The 14,299-nt window shown below is 44.3% G+C and overlaps 1 protein-coding gene across 3 annotated transcripts in view; it reads left to right on the forward strand.

Moving 5' to 3' along the window:
* The window catches only part of ADAMTS12 (ADAM metallopeptidase with thrombospondin type 1 motif 12), a 378,886-nt gene extending 375,299 nt beyond the window's left edge, over window positions 1-3,587 (forward strand). For all 3 annotated transcript variants that reach the window (XM_043488507.1, XM_043488506.1, XM_043488508.1), the window contains one exon: window positions 2,014-3,587. In XM_043488507.1, coding sequence (XP_043344442.1) covers window positions 2,014-2,192 — 179 coding nt within the window. In that variant the 3' untranslated portion in view covers window positions 2,193-3,587. The remainder of the gene's footprint in view (window positions 1-2,013) is intronic.
* Window positions 3,588-14,299: the final 10,712 nt, after the last annotated feature.

Below are 14,299 nucleotides of genomic sequence, written 5' to 3' on the forward strand. Positions count from 1 at the left end.
ATGTGTTTATCTCTTCTCTCTCTGGATAAGGACACAGTCATGTTGATTAAGAGCCCACTGTACTCCAGTGTGCCTGCATCTTGATTTACATCATAATTACATCTGCAAAGAAATATTTCCAAATAAACTCACATCCACAGGTACCAATGGTTAAGACTTCAACTTTGAAGGAACACTTAAGCTTTGGAGGACTCAATTCAACCCAGAACAAGTTAAAGACTTTGAGGTACTCTAAGAAACTTTTCTGTTCGGTTGGCAAAAAAAGTTCACTGGGGTTTTTCCATCAGATGTTTTAGAAAAACCCAAACAAGCTTTTTGGCCAACCCAATAGAATGGTAGGCACCCTAGAGAGAGGTCACACTTCAGCCTTTAGTAGAAAAGGCTCACACACCATTTACAGAACAGTTTAAGATAGAACATAGTGCCACGTTTGAGCAAATGTTACAATAATAATACAGGTTTGGAGATAGGGACAGAAGGGATCCATGTGGTCCAACATGGCCAAAAGAAGCTTTGTGGAGAGGAGGAATGGAAGCTAAGCTTTCAGACTTCCACTGTCTTCTCTTGTAGTAGCACCAGAGCACTCACAAATTCATGGCAAGGAGACTGTGGGACAAAGAGTTACCCCAGATGTACCTTCTCCATCCACCATCCACCCAGGTCTCAGGAGAGACTTAGAAATCAGAGCAACCCTATGGTGCCCAGGCATCTATGCTGGGCCCTGTTCCAAAGCCAGAAGCCCAGGAAGGAAGCCCTGCCTCATTCTAAAGAGCAACCCACTCCAGTATTCTTGTCCGGAGAATCCCATGGACAGAGGAGCCTGGCGGGCTACAGTCCACAGGGTCACAAAGAGTCAGACATGGCTGAAGTGAGCACACACACATGCACGCATCTTGAGAACATGAATTTAATGTGTTGTCTTCATTCGGCTATATAAACAAGTAAAGTTTTTTTTTCCGTCATTGCAGTCCTTTGGGTGGATTGCCTGTGATGTGCATTGCATTCTGATAGGCCCCATGGAGAACATCTGCTGCTCCTGCAGGAACGTGGGAGATGAAGAGCTCAGATTCCTAGTCCACAGTAGGAACACTTGGTAGAAATACGTACTCTTTCTGAAATATCAGATCATGTACAGAAGTTTCCTGTGGGATTAGGGGACACTGACTTTTATAATAGTTTTAAGAAGAGGCCTGAAGAAGAAAAGCAGCAGCAATGAAAAGGTTGTGTTACCTACTCTCAAGTGCACTTAACACTTGCAAACCACATGGAATTCTGACAGTTAACAGAAGATATCTCTATATGAAGAAGAAGAAAAAAAAGGCACAGTCAAGGAACGATGAGTTCTGAGCAGGTGAAAAGCATTTTTTGGCCTTTGTGACCTGAAGGTGAAAAATGCAGTGAGAGGTGAAACAGTGTCACAGATTTGGATAAAGAGGAATATTACCTCAATTTCTTCTTTTACTGACAATTCTATTTACAAAGGACAGCAGCCTGTTTGGGGTAAAAAGCTTTACTGTAGGACTCTTCAAATCTGTAATGGAGAAGGAAAATCAGGTAGAGCTCTGAAAGGCGCAGAAGCAAAGTTTAAAACAAATTTCATTTTATAAAAGAAAAATCTGTTATCTGGCCCTTATTGAATTTCTTCCAGACAAAGGCCACTGCAGTCTGAGTATCTACCACCCACAGAATAGGCGAGGATGGTTCCTGAGAAATCTAGTCCAATCATGTATGAGGAAAGGACTGTCAAGATATTAGGCTGGTGCAAAGGTTTTGGACTGTGAATTTTAAATTATTATAACTAGGCTCAAACACATTGTTATTAGTTAAATTAGGAACTATTATAATCAACACATTACTACACAGGAGTAACCGTCAGTGGATGTCAACGTTATTATGAATTGCTATGGCTCCTTTCCCAGTGGACATATAAAATCTTCCATTAATAGAAGTTGTGCTCTTTCACTTAACAAAAAGATCATCTTTTTTTTTCTCATCTTTTGTCTCCTCCCACAGATCTCCTTTGCACCAAGGACAACTTATCAGCCAGTTTCTGCCAGACGCTGAAAACCATGAAGAAATGTTCCGTGCCCACCGTGAGGGCTCAGTGCTGCCTCTCGTGTTCCCAGACGCACGTGGCCCACACCCAAAGGCCAAGGAAGCGACAGCCACTCAAGATCCCCAAAGCACCCTGAGTGCAGGAGGAAGCCACCCCCCACCATAGACTGCAGCAGCCTGCTGACCAGGACATGTTCTAGCCCAGGGACCACTTCCTCGCTGTGTTACTCTGTGTGTTTCAGGTTCAACTTTGACTCATAACAAAAATTACACTGTGTCCCTTTAGCCACACAGTGTCCCTCAGGAGTCATGGCACTGTTGTGCTCACTGCTCCCTGATAGGCAGGTGAGGTGTCCAGGAGAACTGGGCTTCTCATGGGGTCATCTCCTGGGAGAGGTACCCAGGTGGACAACTCTGTGAAATGATGTCTTTTGTTTCTCCCTTAAAGATAAAAACAGAGAGAGACCATATTTTCCCCAGACTACCTCAAGAGTATTAGGAAACAGCCTCACTTATCCAGGGAAGAAATACACTTGTTAATTTACTTTGATGAAATCACTCCCTTTTTTCTTTTTTTTTTTCTAAATCTCCCTACTTGGGGCAGCTGCTGTTTCAGATGTCATGGGGGAACTTTCAGGAACATTCTTGTAATTCATCCAGGCAGGGGACCACTTTCTCTACCCAATATTTAACTGAGGCAGGAAGAAAAAGTCCTGGCTACAGACTCAGTCTGTCCCTAATCCCTGTAGACTCTACATCTGAGCTGTTTAGACTCCCGTGCCTTCCTAGGGACACTAGAAGAAGAGGAAATGGACAGGAACTGTAGCTTTAGTAAACCTAAGGGATTTAGGTTATACAGAAGCCATTTCTGACTTAGGATAATTTCTATGAAAACTCTTAAAAAACCAATGATCAGAAATCAGTTTCTTGTATCAGGAAGAGAATGTGGGCTTCTGTTCTTCCCACTTCCCTGGCACATACCCATTGCTTCGTAGAAGAGCATGTGAGTCTTCCTGTGTGACTGTCCGTTCCCTGGCACATCCCTGCCTGGGTCTTCAATTCAGGGCGAACATCTTTCCACCGCTGGGGCTTTACACATCACAAGAGCTACAGCCAGGTCTGCGTCTACAACCCGCCCACCTACCCTCAGGTTGGGAAATGGAGCTCTAGATGAAAATATCTCTAAGACCTAGGTAAATTGTATCAAGTATAGAAAAACTTTGTATAAACTAATAGTCTCAAGAAAAAAACTTTTCAAAAAAGAGGTAAAGCTGACCTACTCTCTAGCACACCCAGTAGTTACTTTTGAGAATCTGTTTCCTTGAAGGGAACAGGTGAGTCAGGGAGTCCAAAAAAGTTAAGAAGGCTGAATCTTTGATGTTCCCATCACCCAGCAGGAGTCAAAGTAGGTTATGGTCTCAAGATGAAGGTGAATTTTCTGGTTTGTAAGAGGTGTTTATATGAACTGAACCTGGAAAATCAGGGGAGGGTGAGAGGAGTAGAGCCCCCAGGGAAAGAAGCCTTCAGAACCAGCTCTTGACAGGGGGGAAGGCAGAAGAGTCATCTTCATGTCATGGACCGCCTGTCTTCAGACTCACACACAAGTACCATTAACATTCACCATGGAGCACAGTGTCCCATCTTTCCCTTGAGTTATCTCTCCGTTCAGCAGAATGGTGCTATTGAAACATGGTGCTAATATCCAGATGGTGGCAGAACGAATATAAACATGTAGATAGATGTACAAGTGGGCAAATCCATATGCGTCTTCTGTTAAATGTGTGATGGTGTTGCTGGCCAATGCCAGTTCTATTGCTTGGATATCAGAAGCTGAAAATTTTTATATTATGTGCTTTTTTTTTTTTTTCAAGCCATTACTGTGTATTATTCTGATAATTGCCTGTGGAAAATAAAACACTGGTGTTGGGATGGAATTTGAGATAGGACCAGACACAGTAGCAAAGTAAAAATGTTTACCAAAACCAGGGAATTTATTTCTGTATGATTAGGTTCTTATATTCTGTCCTTAAATCTAAACATTGCTGGCCGATGACAGTCTCTGGTGAAATCAGTTTTAGAGAGAAGATGCTTAAATCATCAGTGACAGGAGTAGAAGAGAACCTGATTTTTTTTCTAATGAGGCAGTTTGCAAAAACTGTCCCTGAAGTGTAGTATAGGCTTTCAAGGGGATCAATTTAGTAAGTTGGATGGATTTAACTTAACCTGGTACTCTGCTGTCCAGGGCTTCTCCGGTGGCACAGATGGTAAAGAGTCGCTGCAATGCAGGAGAAATGGGTTCGATCCCTGATTTAGGAAGATCCCCTGGAGAAGGGAATGGCAACTCACTCCAGTATTCTTGCCTGGAGAATTCCATGGACAGAGGATCCTGGCTGGGGTTGCAAGGAGTCAGACAAGAGTTGGACAGAGTTGGACAAGACTGAATGACAGATGACAGAAAATGAGATGGTTGGATGGTATCACCAAATCAGTGGACATGAGTTTAAGCAAACTCCAGGAGATGGTGATGGACAGGGAAGCCTGACATGCTGCAGTCCATGGGGTCACAAAGAGTCGGACAGACTTAGCAACTGAACAACAACAACTGCTATCCCAGGATCATGCATGTCATCAGAGCCCTGGATATGACTAGTTTTACAAAACTCAGGAACAAACCCAGATTCCCGTGACCTCAGCAAACTAGGCCAGATTTCCCAATACGCAAAATTTTATTTATGACCCATGAGGAAAAGATGGTAGAAATGTAGAGAGGGTCTGGCCAGGTGCCCTATTCTAGGCCTTTCTCTTGTTTCTCAAAGGCAGAATATTGGCCCCTAATCCTACATCATGAACATTCACTTCCTGTATTGAGGCTGTGAGGTAAGACAGTTGTGTAGCATCTGTCATTCTGGGTCGCAAGATAGTACTTGCTACTGGAGTCATCTGACATGGTTGTTCCCTTGACAGTCACTCAACTTTGGGTCATCAGGGTTTTGAAAGGTCCCCATGCTAGCAATAAGAGAGGGACCTCAGATTAACAGGAAGACATGAAAGACAAGAACCTAGATGACATCTCACCATTCTTTTGGTGCTCACAGGGGCCAACGTGAAGTAGCGATGTTGCTTTATTTCCTCCGTGGCCTCCTTTCCTCCCACCTTGAACAAGCAAGTGAGAAGTGTAGCAAAAGACACTGGATATGCGTCTACCATGAACCAGAGAGGCCACCACAGGGCCTGGTGCTTCAATACATAAAGGTTCTCAAGCCCAATCTGGTTTATGTCACCTCTCCCAGTGGTAGACTTAACTCTTCTCTGAAAAGGTATGGGTTCATTTAGTTCTTGAACATCCAAACATAATTCAAACCACCATGAGGAAACAACATTTCAAGAGACTAAAGAGTGAATACCTTTGTAAAAACGAAATCAATTTATGATACAAGCAGCTACCCCTTTGTATGAGTGACTCATTTTAACGTTGGGACTTCTTAAACAAGAGTGTATCTCTGTCCAAATCTCCTGATCCATCTCTACGTGGTGGAGCCATCCCAGTGTGAAGCTTTCAGATATTGAGTATTGTTGATAACGTTCATCATGTTTTTGGAACATGATTTGAAGGATTTATATTGTTTCAGGTCATAATTTCCCAATCAATTGGTTAAAATCCCCGAAACTGTAAAAGCTACACATTGCTTCACCAGAGATTACAAGTCATAGCACTTCTGACTTTAGGATGAAGCCCTAGGCCAATGAAATCAGTGCACAGCAATTTACTTTCGAGAGAGAGGCCTCATGATATGAACTATCTGGTGCTACAACTTAACCAACATATTTGATGCTATTTTTTTTGTATTGCTTGTTCAAATATTGTTAGTATTATTTTAAGTTATGTCATTAAAAAATATGGTTGGGAAAGCACAATTCTGCCTGTCACTGCCCTCCAAAGTGGTTGCATGTGGTCCATGGCCTCATCCATTGTCCTCTCTGCATCTCTGTACTGCTTTCCCAGGCCTAGACTCCTTAAGGGGTACCTCAGTGGGTACCACAGTATTTAAAACCAGAATGATAACTGTAGCCTGCCGTTGTGTGGCATCAATAAATGGCCAGACTCACTGGTGTTTCCATGTGATTCATTTACCCCTGCTATGAGACTCCCACTAGCCACCAGAGCAACTCTGGAATTTAGCAACCTGGAGGAGGATCTGTCAATTCCTCCCTCCCTCACTCCCTGCAGACTCCCTCCTCCTCCACCCTTAAATCCGTATGTCACAATATGAGTCACGTCCCAGGTGAAGTAGAACTTGGGTCTCTTCTCACGAACGATTGTGCAGTAACCAACACAACCCACCATACGACCATCTGAAGTGATACTTGAAATCTGCCACAATCCCAGATCCAGCATATTGGGAATTGCAGCTCACTGCATAACCTAGTCCCTCAATCTATCCAAAATTCAGACATAATGGAGACTTCCCTGGTGGTCCAGTGGTTAAGAGTCTGCCTGCCAATGCAGGGGACACAGGTTCAATCTCTAAAAGACCCCATGTGCCTTGGAGCACCTAAGCCTGGGCGCCACAACTACTGAGCCCACGTGCACAATTATACACTGAAACCCAAGCTTTCTAGAGCCCATGCTCTGCAACAAGAGAGCCCACCACAGTGGGAAGCCTGTGCACTGTAACTAGAGAGAAGCCCCCACTTGCCACAACTAGAGAAAGTCTGCATAGCAATGAAGACCCAGTACAGGCAAAAATAAATAAAATTTAGAAAAAAACAACAATGAATTGTAGGCATGCCTTCTCTTAATGCTTAAGAGAAAGTAATAATGAAGAGGAATTCGCTTTAGAAATCCAACATATTTTTTCCAAAGGTGGTGCACAGCATGGTAAGTATAACCAGCAATTGTATCGAGTTGGCCCAAAAGTTCATTCGGGTTGTCCTGTAAGACAGAAAAACCCAAACAAACTTTGGGGCCAACCCAAAAGAATCTGGACTTATGGACATGGAATCCACTCACATGGAATGAGTAAGATCACTGAGGCAGGGAAGAGTGAGGCATCCACAGGTGACCCCTACAATGTTTGTAGGCATGCATAGGGGTGGTAGGAAGCTGATTTGGGTCAAGAAATCAGAGGGCCATGAACACCTCCCTGTTTGTACCTTGAAAACTCTCCTATGACCACTAGGTAACTCTTATCCTACAAGGCTCAGCTCAAAGGCTTTTCCCTATGAGGCCAACGCTAACCCTGCCACAAAGACAGAGGCACTTCTCTGCTGCTTCTTCACTGCGTCCATTTTCCCCTAGGAGAGAAGTCCTTAATTAGAGATGGTTTTGTCCCCAGGAGACATCTGACAATGTCTGAGACCCATTTGGTTTTCACAAATTTGATGGAGGGTGCTACTGGCATCTAGCAAGTAGAGGCCAAGGATGCTGCTAAACTGTCTATAGGACAGCCCCTCCCACCACAGAGAATTATACAACTCAAAATGTCAGTAGTTCTGAAGCTGAAAAACTGCAGCAGAACAGCTATCACCCTGGAGTGAGTAGCAGGGTTTCTGGGTTGAGTAAAACCGAGCTCACCCTAACACTCAGACCTCACTAAGAACTGATGGGGTGGGCCAGAAAACTTCCAAAGAAAAAAAATGTGTATCAAGGTTCAAAGGTCACTAGCTTGATTTAAAATAATTTCAGAGGAGAGAGAAGGTAAGGAGGATGGCTCCACAAGAGTCTTGAATCAGCTGCTGAGGGCTCAGGTGTTCAATCCTAGAGTCAGAGGAAATAAACCAGAAGTGGGAAAAATGGAAAACTGACATATTGAGGGTTTGGAATAATCACCCTCCTCCAACTGAGGTTTTGAACCAAACAGCACAGACATGCTCAGCCAGATCAAAACAACAGCTTTACTGATGGTGAAGCTGGCTTTCGGAATGTATTTTAGAAGAACATGGAAAAGGGCTTTCCTACCCTTCTCTGCAGCGCCAGGTTTCAGGCTCAAGAGGTACGTAAGGGAAAGGTTGGGGGAAAGAGGAGAGACAAATGAACTACTCAAGCCATTAAACTTGGTACATAGAAGTACCCATGGCCATTAAATATTCACTAATAGTAGCCATACCTCTTGCCCTGAGAGAAGGCTGACAGGGGTATCAAAGATGCCAAAGAGATAGCCTACTACTGTCCACCCTTGAACAGGAAGACCCCTGCTTCTATGTGAAAAAGGTAAGATTAGCATGAATGGATGATATAGGGGAGCAGAGGGGAACATTATAAAAAAAAAAAAGAAGGTTCCAGGGCTTCCCGGGTATATTGCCCACCAGGAGACACAGGTTCAATCCCTGATCTGGGAAGATGCCACATGACTCAGAGCAGCTGAGCCCATGCTCAGCTGTAGAGTCTACACTCTAGAGCCCTGCAGGCCACAACTACTGAAGCCCGTGTACCTTAGACCCTGTGCTCCACAACAAGAAAAGCCACCGCAATGAGAAGCCCAAGTATTCCAACGAAGGGCAGCCCCATCTCATCACAGCTAGGGAAAAGCCTGTGCAGCCACAAAGACCCGGCACAGCCAAAAATAAATAAACAAAATTATTTTTTAAAAATGGTTCCTTTCCCATAAATTCTGAATGATGATGTGATTTTAAGATCATAATGAAAAGACAGAAGAAGCAGCGTAAAAGCAAGACACAGAAGTTAAGGAGAGAATGGCCCTATCTCTGAGCTCACTCTCCCACCAAGCACTGTCCCCCGACTCCCCTCTGGACAGCCCCGGGGCCCCTTCATTTCAGCGGTACTGCCCAACTCACCCCAACTTGTTTCATGGGATGTGGCCAGGACTAGGGGTGCTCATTGATGGTCTGTGTGGATCCGGCAGTGATGGGATACAAGTCCCGGGGCCAAGGTAATACCAAGGCAGGGAGCATAATCCAGCTGGAACTTGACGTCAGGCAGCCACCAGCTGGGGTCCTGCTCAGACGCCAGCTACAGTGGAGCCTCTGGGACCATCACTGGATGGCTTCCTCTCTGGCTGGAAGAACAACTGGGAAACATCCCCACAGACAGCTGGGTTGGGATGGGAAGACAGAGAGGCAAGAAAGACATTAAGAGAACTAGTCCATGGTGTTGGCTGTGCAGAGACAGGCTGGAGGGGATGGGGTGTGGCATGCTGCAACCAGGGGTGTTTCCAGAAGCAGCCCAGGCCATCATGGAAGAGAAGCTCCCCTGTTAAGTGGCATGACGGGAGGGGTGGGGCCACCATGGCAGCCCCTCACCCCACCCTCTGACCCCTGCCTCTGCAGCTTCCAGAAGAGGCTCTGGCCCAGGCAGGCTTACATGTTCCAGCCACTGCCTGGGCAGCCCAGGCCCAGACACCAGTAGGCTGCCCATGCACAGAGGTGGGGCTGAAATCACAGCTGAGTCCCAGGGGCTATGGGACTTAGGAAACGGAAATGAAATCTCAATCCAAGGCTGCACAGACACTGAGTTACACCTCCTCCACCAGCTTTGTGAATTCAGCACATGCAGAGCATCCAAAGAGATGGCATGTACTCCCGAGGCTGGGAGGGGTCTGACCTTAGCAGCTGTGGGCCTTGTGGGTGCATGCATGCAGGAGCTGGGCCGGGCCAGAATCTGAGCTGTCTCCATAACTCCCACAGTGGGTCCTGGGTATGCAACTACTTCAGCCCTGTGACCTGAGCTCGATGGTCCTGCTGGCCCTGTGAGCACAAAGCCTGAGAGGCACCAGGGCCGATCGCTGGCATGCCCATGGCTGAGGCAGGGCTGAGGGCAGTGACAACAACAGAGTACTTTGTGAATCCACACGAAGGGTGAAAGATGACACAGCAGAGTGCACTCACAGGTGAGCAGCTCCAGGGAAGAATACTCAGGGGCTCCTCGCCCAGAAAGAGTGTTCTAATCCCACCTGCCTGCATTTGTAAGTCACTTCAGTCATGTCCGACTCTGGGCGACCCTATGGACTATGGCCTGTCAGGCTCCTCATCCATGGGATTCTCTAGGCAAGAATACTGGAGTGGGTTGTCATGCCCTTCTCCAAGGGATCTTCCCGAATCAAGGATCAAACTTGCATTGCTTATGTCTCCTGCATTGGCAGGCAGATTCTTTACCACTAGCACCATCTGGGAATCCTTCCAATCCTGCCTACCTTGCAGCAAAGACTGGAAATGCAGCTCAGACAGATCTGGAGACTTCTGCTCCAACAACAGGGAGCAGACCTTGCCCCTGACAGGGCAGTGAAAACCACCGAGCAAAAAAGAGACCCTCAGCATCCAGCACAGGCTCTGGTCACCACAGCATCTGTTATACCGTCTGTCAAGGCAATAACAGTCAGCATACACTGAGGAAGAGGTGGCAGGCAGCCATACTAAAAACAGCCCTCTTACCAAAAAAAATATCAAACCCACACAGGTTACAGAGGAATGCTCTCACATAAAAATAGTCCACCAAGACCAAAGTAGATAACTGTTTCTCCTAAACTCACAGAGCAAGAGAAACATAAGTGAAGAAGCCAAGGAATCACACCCAGTTAAGAGGTGGAGCCAATTCCCCTGAAAGAACAATGAAACAGACCTCTCCAGTCCAATAGACACTGAGTTCTAAAAGGAGATAATGTAAATACTGGAGGAATTAAGAAAGGTTCAACAGAAATGCAGATTGCTGTAAAAAGCAATTAGAAACTATAAGGAGGAGCCAAGAAAGGTTAGAGAATTCATTTAAAGAGTTGAAAGTTGAACTAAAGATGCAGAAGCAATAATGCATTACCAGAACCAATAATGCAGAAGAATAAATAAGTGATCTAGACTATAGAATAATGGAAATCACTCAATTAGAACAGCAGAGAGAAAGCCAAATGAAAAAAAGAAAATGAAAGCAATATAAGAGAACTGTGGTAAAAGATGAAGTGTGCCAATTTACACAAAATAGGAATCCCAGAAGGAGAAGAGAAAGGGGGATTGAAAATATATTTGAAGAAATTATGGCTGAAAACTTCCCAAACCTAAAGAAGGAAACAAATACCCAGACACAGGAAGCACAGAGGGTCCCAAACCAGATAAACCCAAACAGATCTACACCAAGACATAATATAATAAAAATGGTAAAAGTTAAAGATAAAAAAGGATTCTAAAGGCAGCAAAACAAAGAGTTAAATATAAGGGGACCCCCATAAGTCTAGCAGCTGATTTCTCTACAGAAATGCTGCAGGCAAGACATATTCAAAGTCCTCAAAGGCAAAAATCTGCAACCTAGGATATTCTACCCATTCTATCACTTAGAATAGAAAGAGACATAAAGAATTCTTCAGACAAGCAAAAGCTAAAAGAATATAGCAACACTAAAGGAAATACTGAAAAGTCTTCTCTAAATAGAAAAGTAGTAAGAATCTATAGGAAAGAAAAAATCATAATTGGAAAGTAAATCGCTTAAATAAGCCAGTAGACAAAATAAGAAAAAAATATCAAACATTTCTGTGAAAGCGATGATCACCACAATGAAGAGCAAAAGGAATGAAAATGAAAATGCAAGGTGCTTACAAGCTCACACGTCCATTCCCCTCCCAGCCTCTTCACTAAGCAGCTCTGGATACTGATGCTGGGACTCTTCCAGGACAAAGGCCATTCTCCTGGCCTCTGAACTGCCTCTGTTTTCCAAATCTCTCCTGGCTTTGTCTTACTTTAGACATCCATGGCAAACTACTCAGTTCCATAGGGCCTGGGTCATCATTATCACCTTGGTTGTCATAACCTGGACCTAGTCATGTGTGGTTGCTCCTGGTGGTATGCCTTCAGAAAGAGAAAGAGCTGCACTCCCCCAGATGGCTCACAGAGCTGGTACTTATTTAAAAGGAACAGCGAGTCTCAATAGGAAAGCAAGCCCCCTTTGAGGAAAAAGAATGGGAGACGACGGTGGTGCCAATCAGTGAAAAAGCAGGAGTACCTTTCTCCAACTCCGTAGAAATAATTGCAGATGGAGTCTGATGGTGGAGCCACTGGGGACCAGCTTAACCCCAAGGCTGCACAAATGGCAATTTGGTTTTAACTGATTATCTTGTGCTTGATTTTGATTTCAGACAAGGGATGAACTAATGAAGCTGAGATTAAATTAGCTCTCCTTGGCCCTTGTGGATTGAGAAATGGATTAGCTATGTATTGCTGAGAGCCAATTGTCCTTTACTGTCTCTATGATTCACTAAAGAGCAGAACATTAAGAAAACTCATCTTCACTTGTCTGGTGGTTGGTGACATGGGCATTTGAACGCATCTGAGCCTCAGAAGGTGAGAAAGGAATATAAAAACTGACAAAAATTTCTTCCCTCCTAATCACTTAGAGAGCTGCAATGCTGGGAACAATTTCAATTGCCAGGTTATTTGGAGTAGAGAGATCAGAAGTGAAGGTGGTACAGCTATGTCCATTGTTGGGATTTTTTTTTAACAACATAATCACTAGACTGAAATCTTACTATTCATTTGTACCATAGTATTCCTAGGGTCATCTTTATACATTTTTTATAACACAGTTCAAAAGGCCAACTTCCCTCAAGATGTGTTATTGCTCATGACCTCTGAGGTTCCCAGGTAGGAGGAAAAAATTTCCACTCTGGCCAAGTAAACAAAGAATGGTTTTCTGGGGCCCTTTGCAGGTTATATGTTAGATGATTCTCTGTGCCACGTCTAGTTTGGTATGAAATTGTCCAGTGTTTTTGGTGAATGAGAGCTGTCCTCTAGTCATGTAAGACTGTAGGTGAAAGAGTGGAAACCTAGCCTTGCATAATCCCCTGGTTCCTGTATTCATATACTTGTTCACTAAAAACTTGACCGATTTCCCACTATGCAACCGGCATTGTAATTCAAGCTCTGGCCTATTTAAGGAAGCATTAACACAAGCCCCTACCTTCAAGGAGTTTGCCATCCAGCAGAGAGTTCACCCAAACTTCTAAGAAGAGAAATTCAAAACCAAAATACTGCAAAAGGGAAGAATTCCAAAGAGACCACCAAGCAGAATAGTTGGTACATAAGGAATCAGAATAATAAGGCTTCACAGCTTGGAAAGATCATCCACAGGGAGAAAAATCATCTGAGAAACCCAGTCTCAGCTCAGTGTCTCATTCAAAGGAATAGAGTCTCCCCCACCAACAAAAACAAGTGGAAAATGATTTCAAACTCTGCTAGCCTCTCCCAGAGAACATGAAGGAGTACAACTTAAGACCTGCAGCTATGTTTAAAGCAGTTCCTTCTTCTCCTCTTGTTATTGCACAGAGAAACTAGCTTTCTCAAACAAATTCTTCCCACAGAAAAAAAGAAGAGTCAGGAAGGCTCAACACTTCCCTTTTCATTCAACTTTTCCAGGCCTGAGTCTCCCTAACCACTCCTCTCACTTGGCAGCATAACAGCACCCAGGAAAGAGCTTGTCAATGATAGGATTTTCCTTAGATGGTAAGGATAGGAGGGAAGGTGGGCAGACAAGAACAAAACACAAGTGCTCTTCAGAAGGCTGTTCTTTAGGGTGAAGTAGGGAAACGGGAGGGCTTCCCTGGTGCCTCAGACAGTAAAGAATCCACCTGCAATGCAGGAGACCTGGGCTCAATCTCTGGGTCGGGAAGATCCCCTGGAGAAGGGAAAGGCTACCCACTCCAGTATTCTTGCCTGGAGAATCCCATGGACAGAGGAGCCTGGTGGGCTACAGTCCTTGGGGTCACAAAGAGTCAGACATGACTGAATGACTAACACACACAGGGAAAAGGGAAACAGCAGCCTCAACAAACTTTCTGCGCATCCCTAGTAAGATCACCAGGTGGATGGGATCAGCCACCCATAGAAATCGCCTTGGGCTATGTAGTAACAGAAGTGGCCAGGGAGATAAGACACTGGCAGCCACTGTCTCTTTTTTAAAAGAGTATCACTTACTGTTCATATTTAATTCTAACATCTAAACTGTGATCTAGCCAAACAATCCTAAAACCTACTTATTTTTATTTATTAGACTTATAAATGTTAACTCAATGCAAACTCTATAGCCCATGCTATAAAAATTATGCACACTCATGTCTGAGTGAAGCAGAAGGATCATCTGTTAATATACGTTTGCTCCTTGTTCATTTGCTTTGACTTCTGCTATCCTTTCCTTGCAAAGGCAAGGATATTATTTGCCAATATCTCAAGGAAAATACCTTTGAAAGAAAAAGATTTTTCCCACTTTAGCTTATTCACTTCTAACTAGCAAAATGCTCACTGGAACCTAACT

Source organism: Cervus canadensis, chromosome 16 (genome assembly GCF_019320065.1).
Source record: "Cervus canadensis isolate Bull #8, Minnesota chromosome 16, ASM1932006v1, whole genome shotgun sequence".
Lineage (NCBI taxonomy): Eukaryota > Metazoa > Chordata > Mammalia > Artiodactyla > Cervidae > Cervus > Cervus canadensis.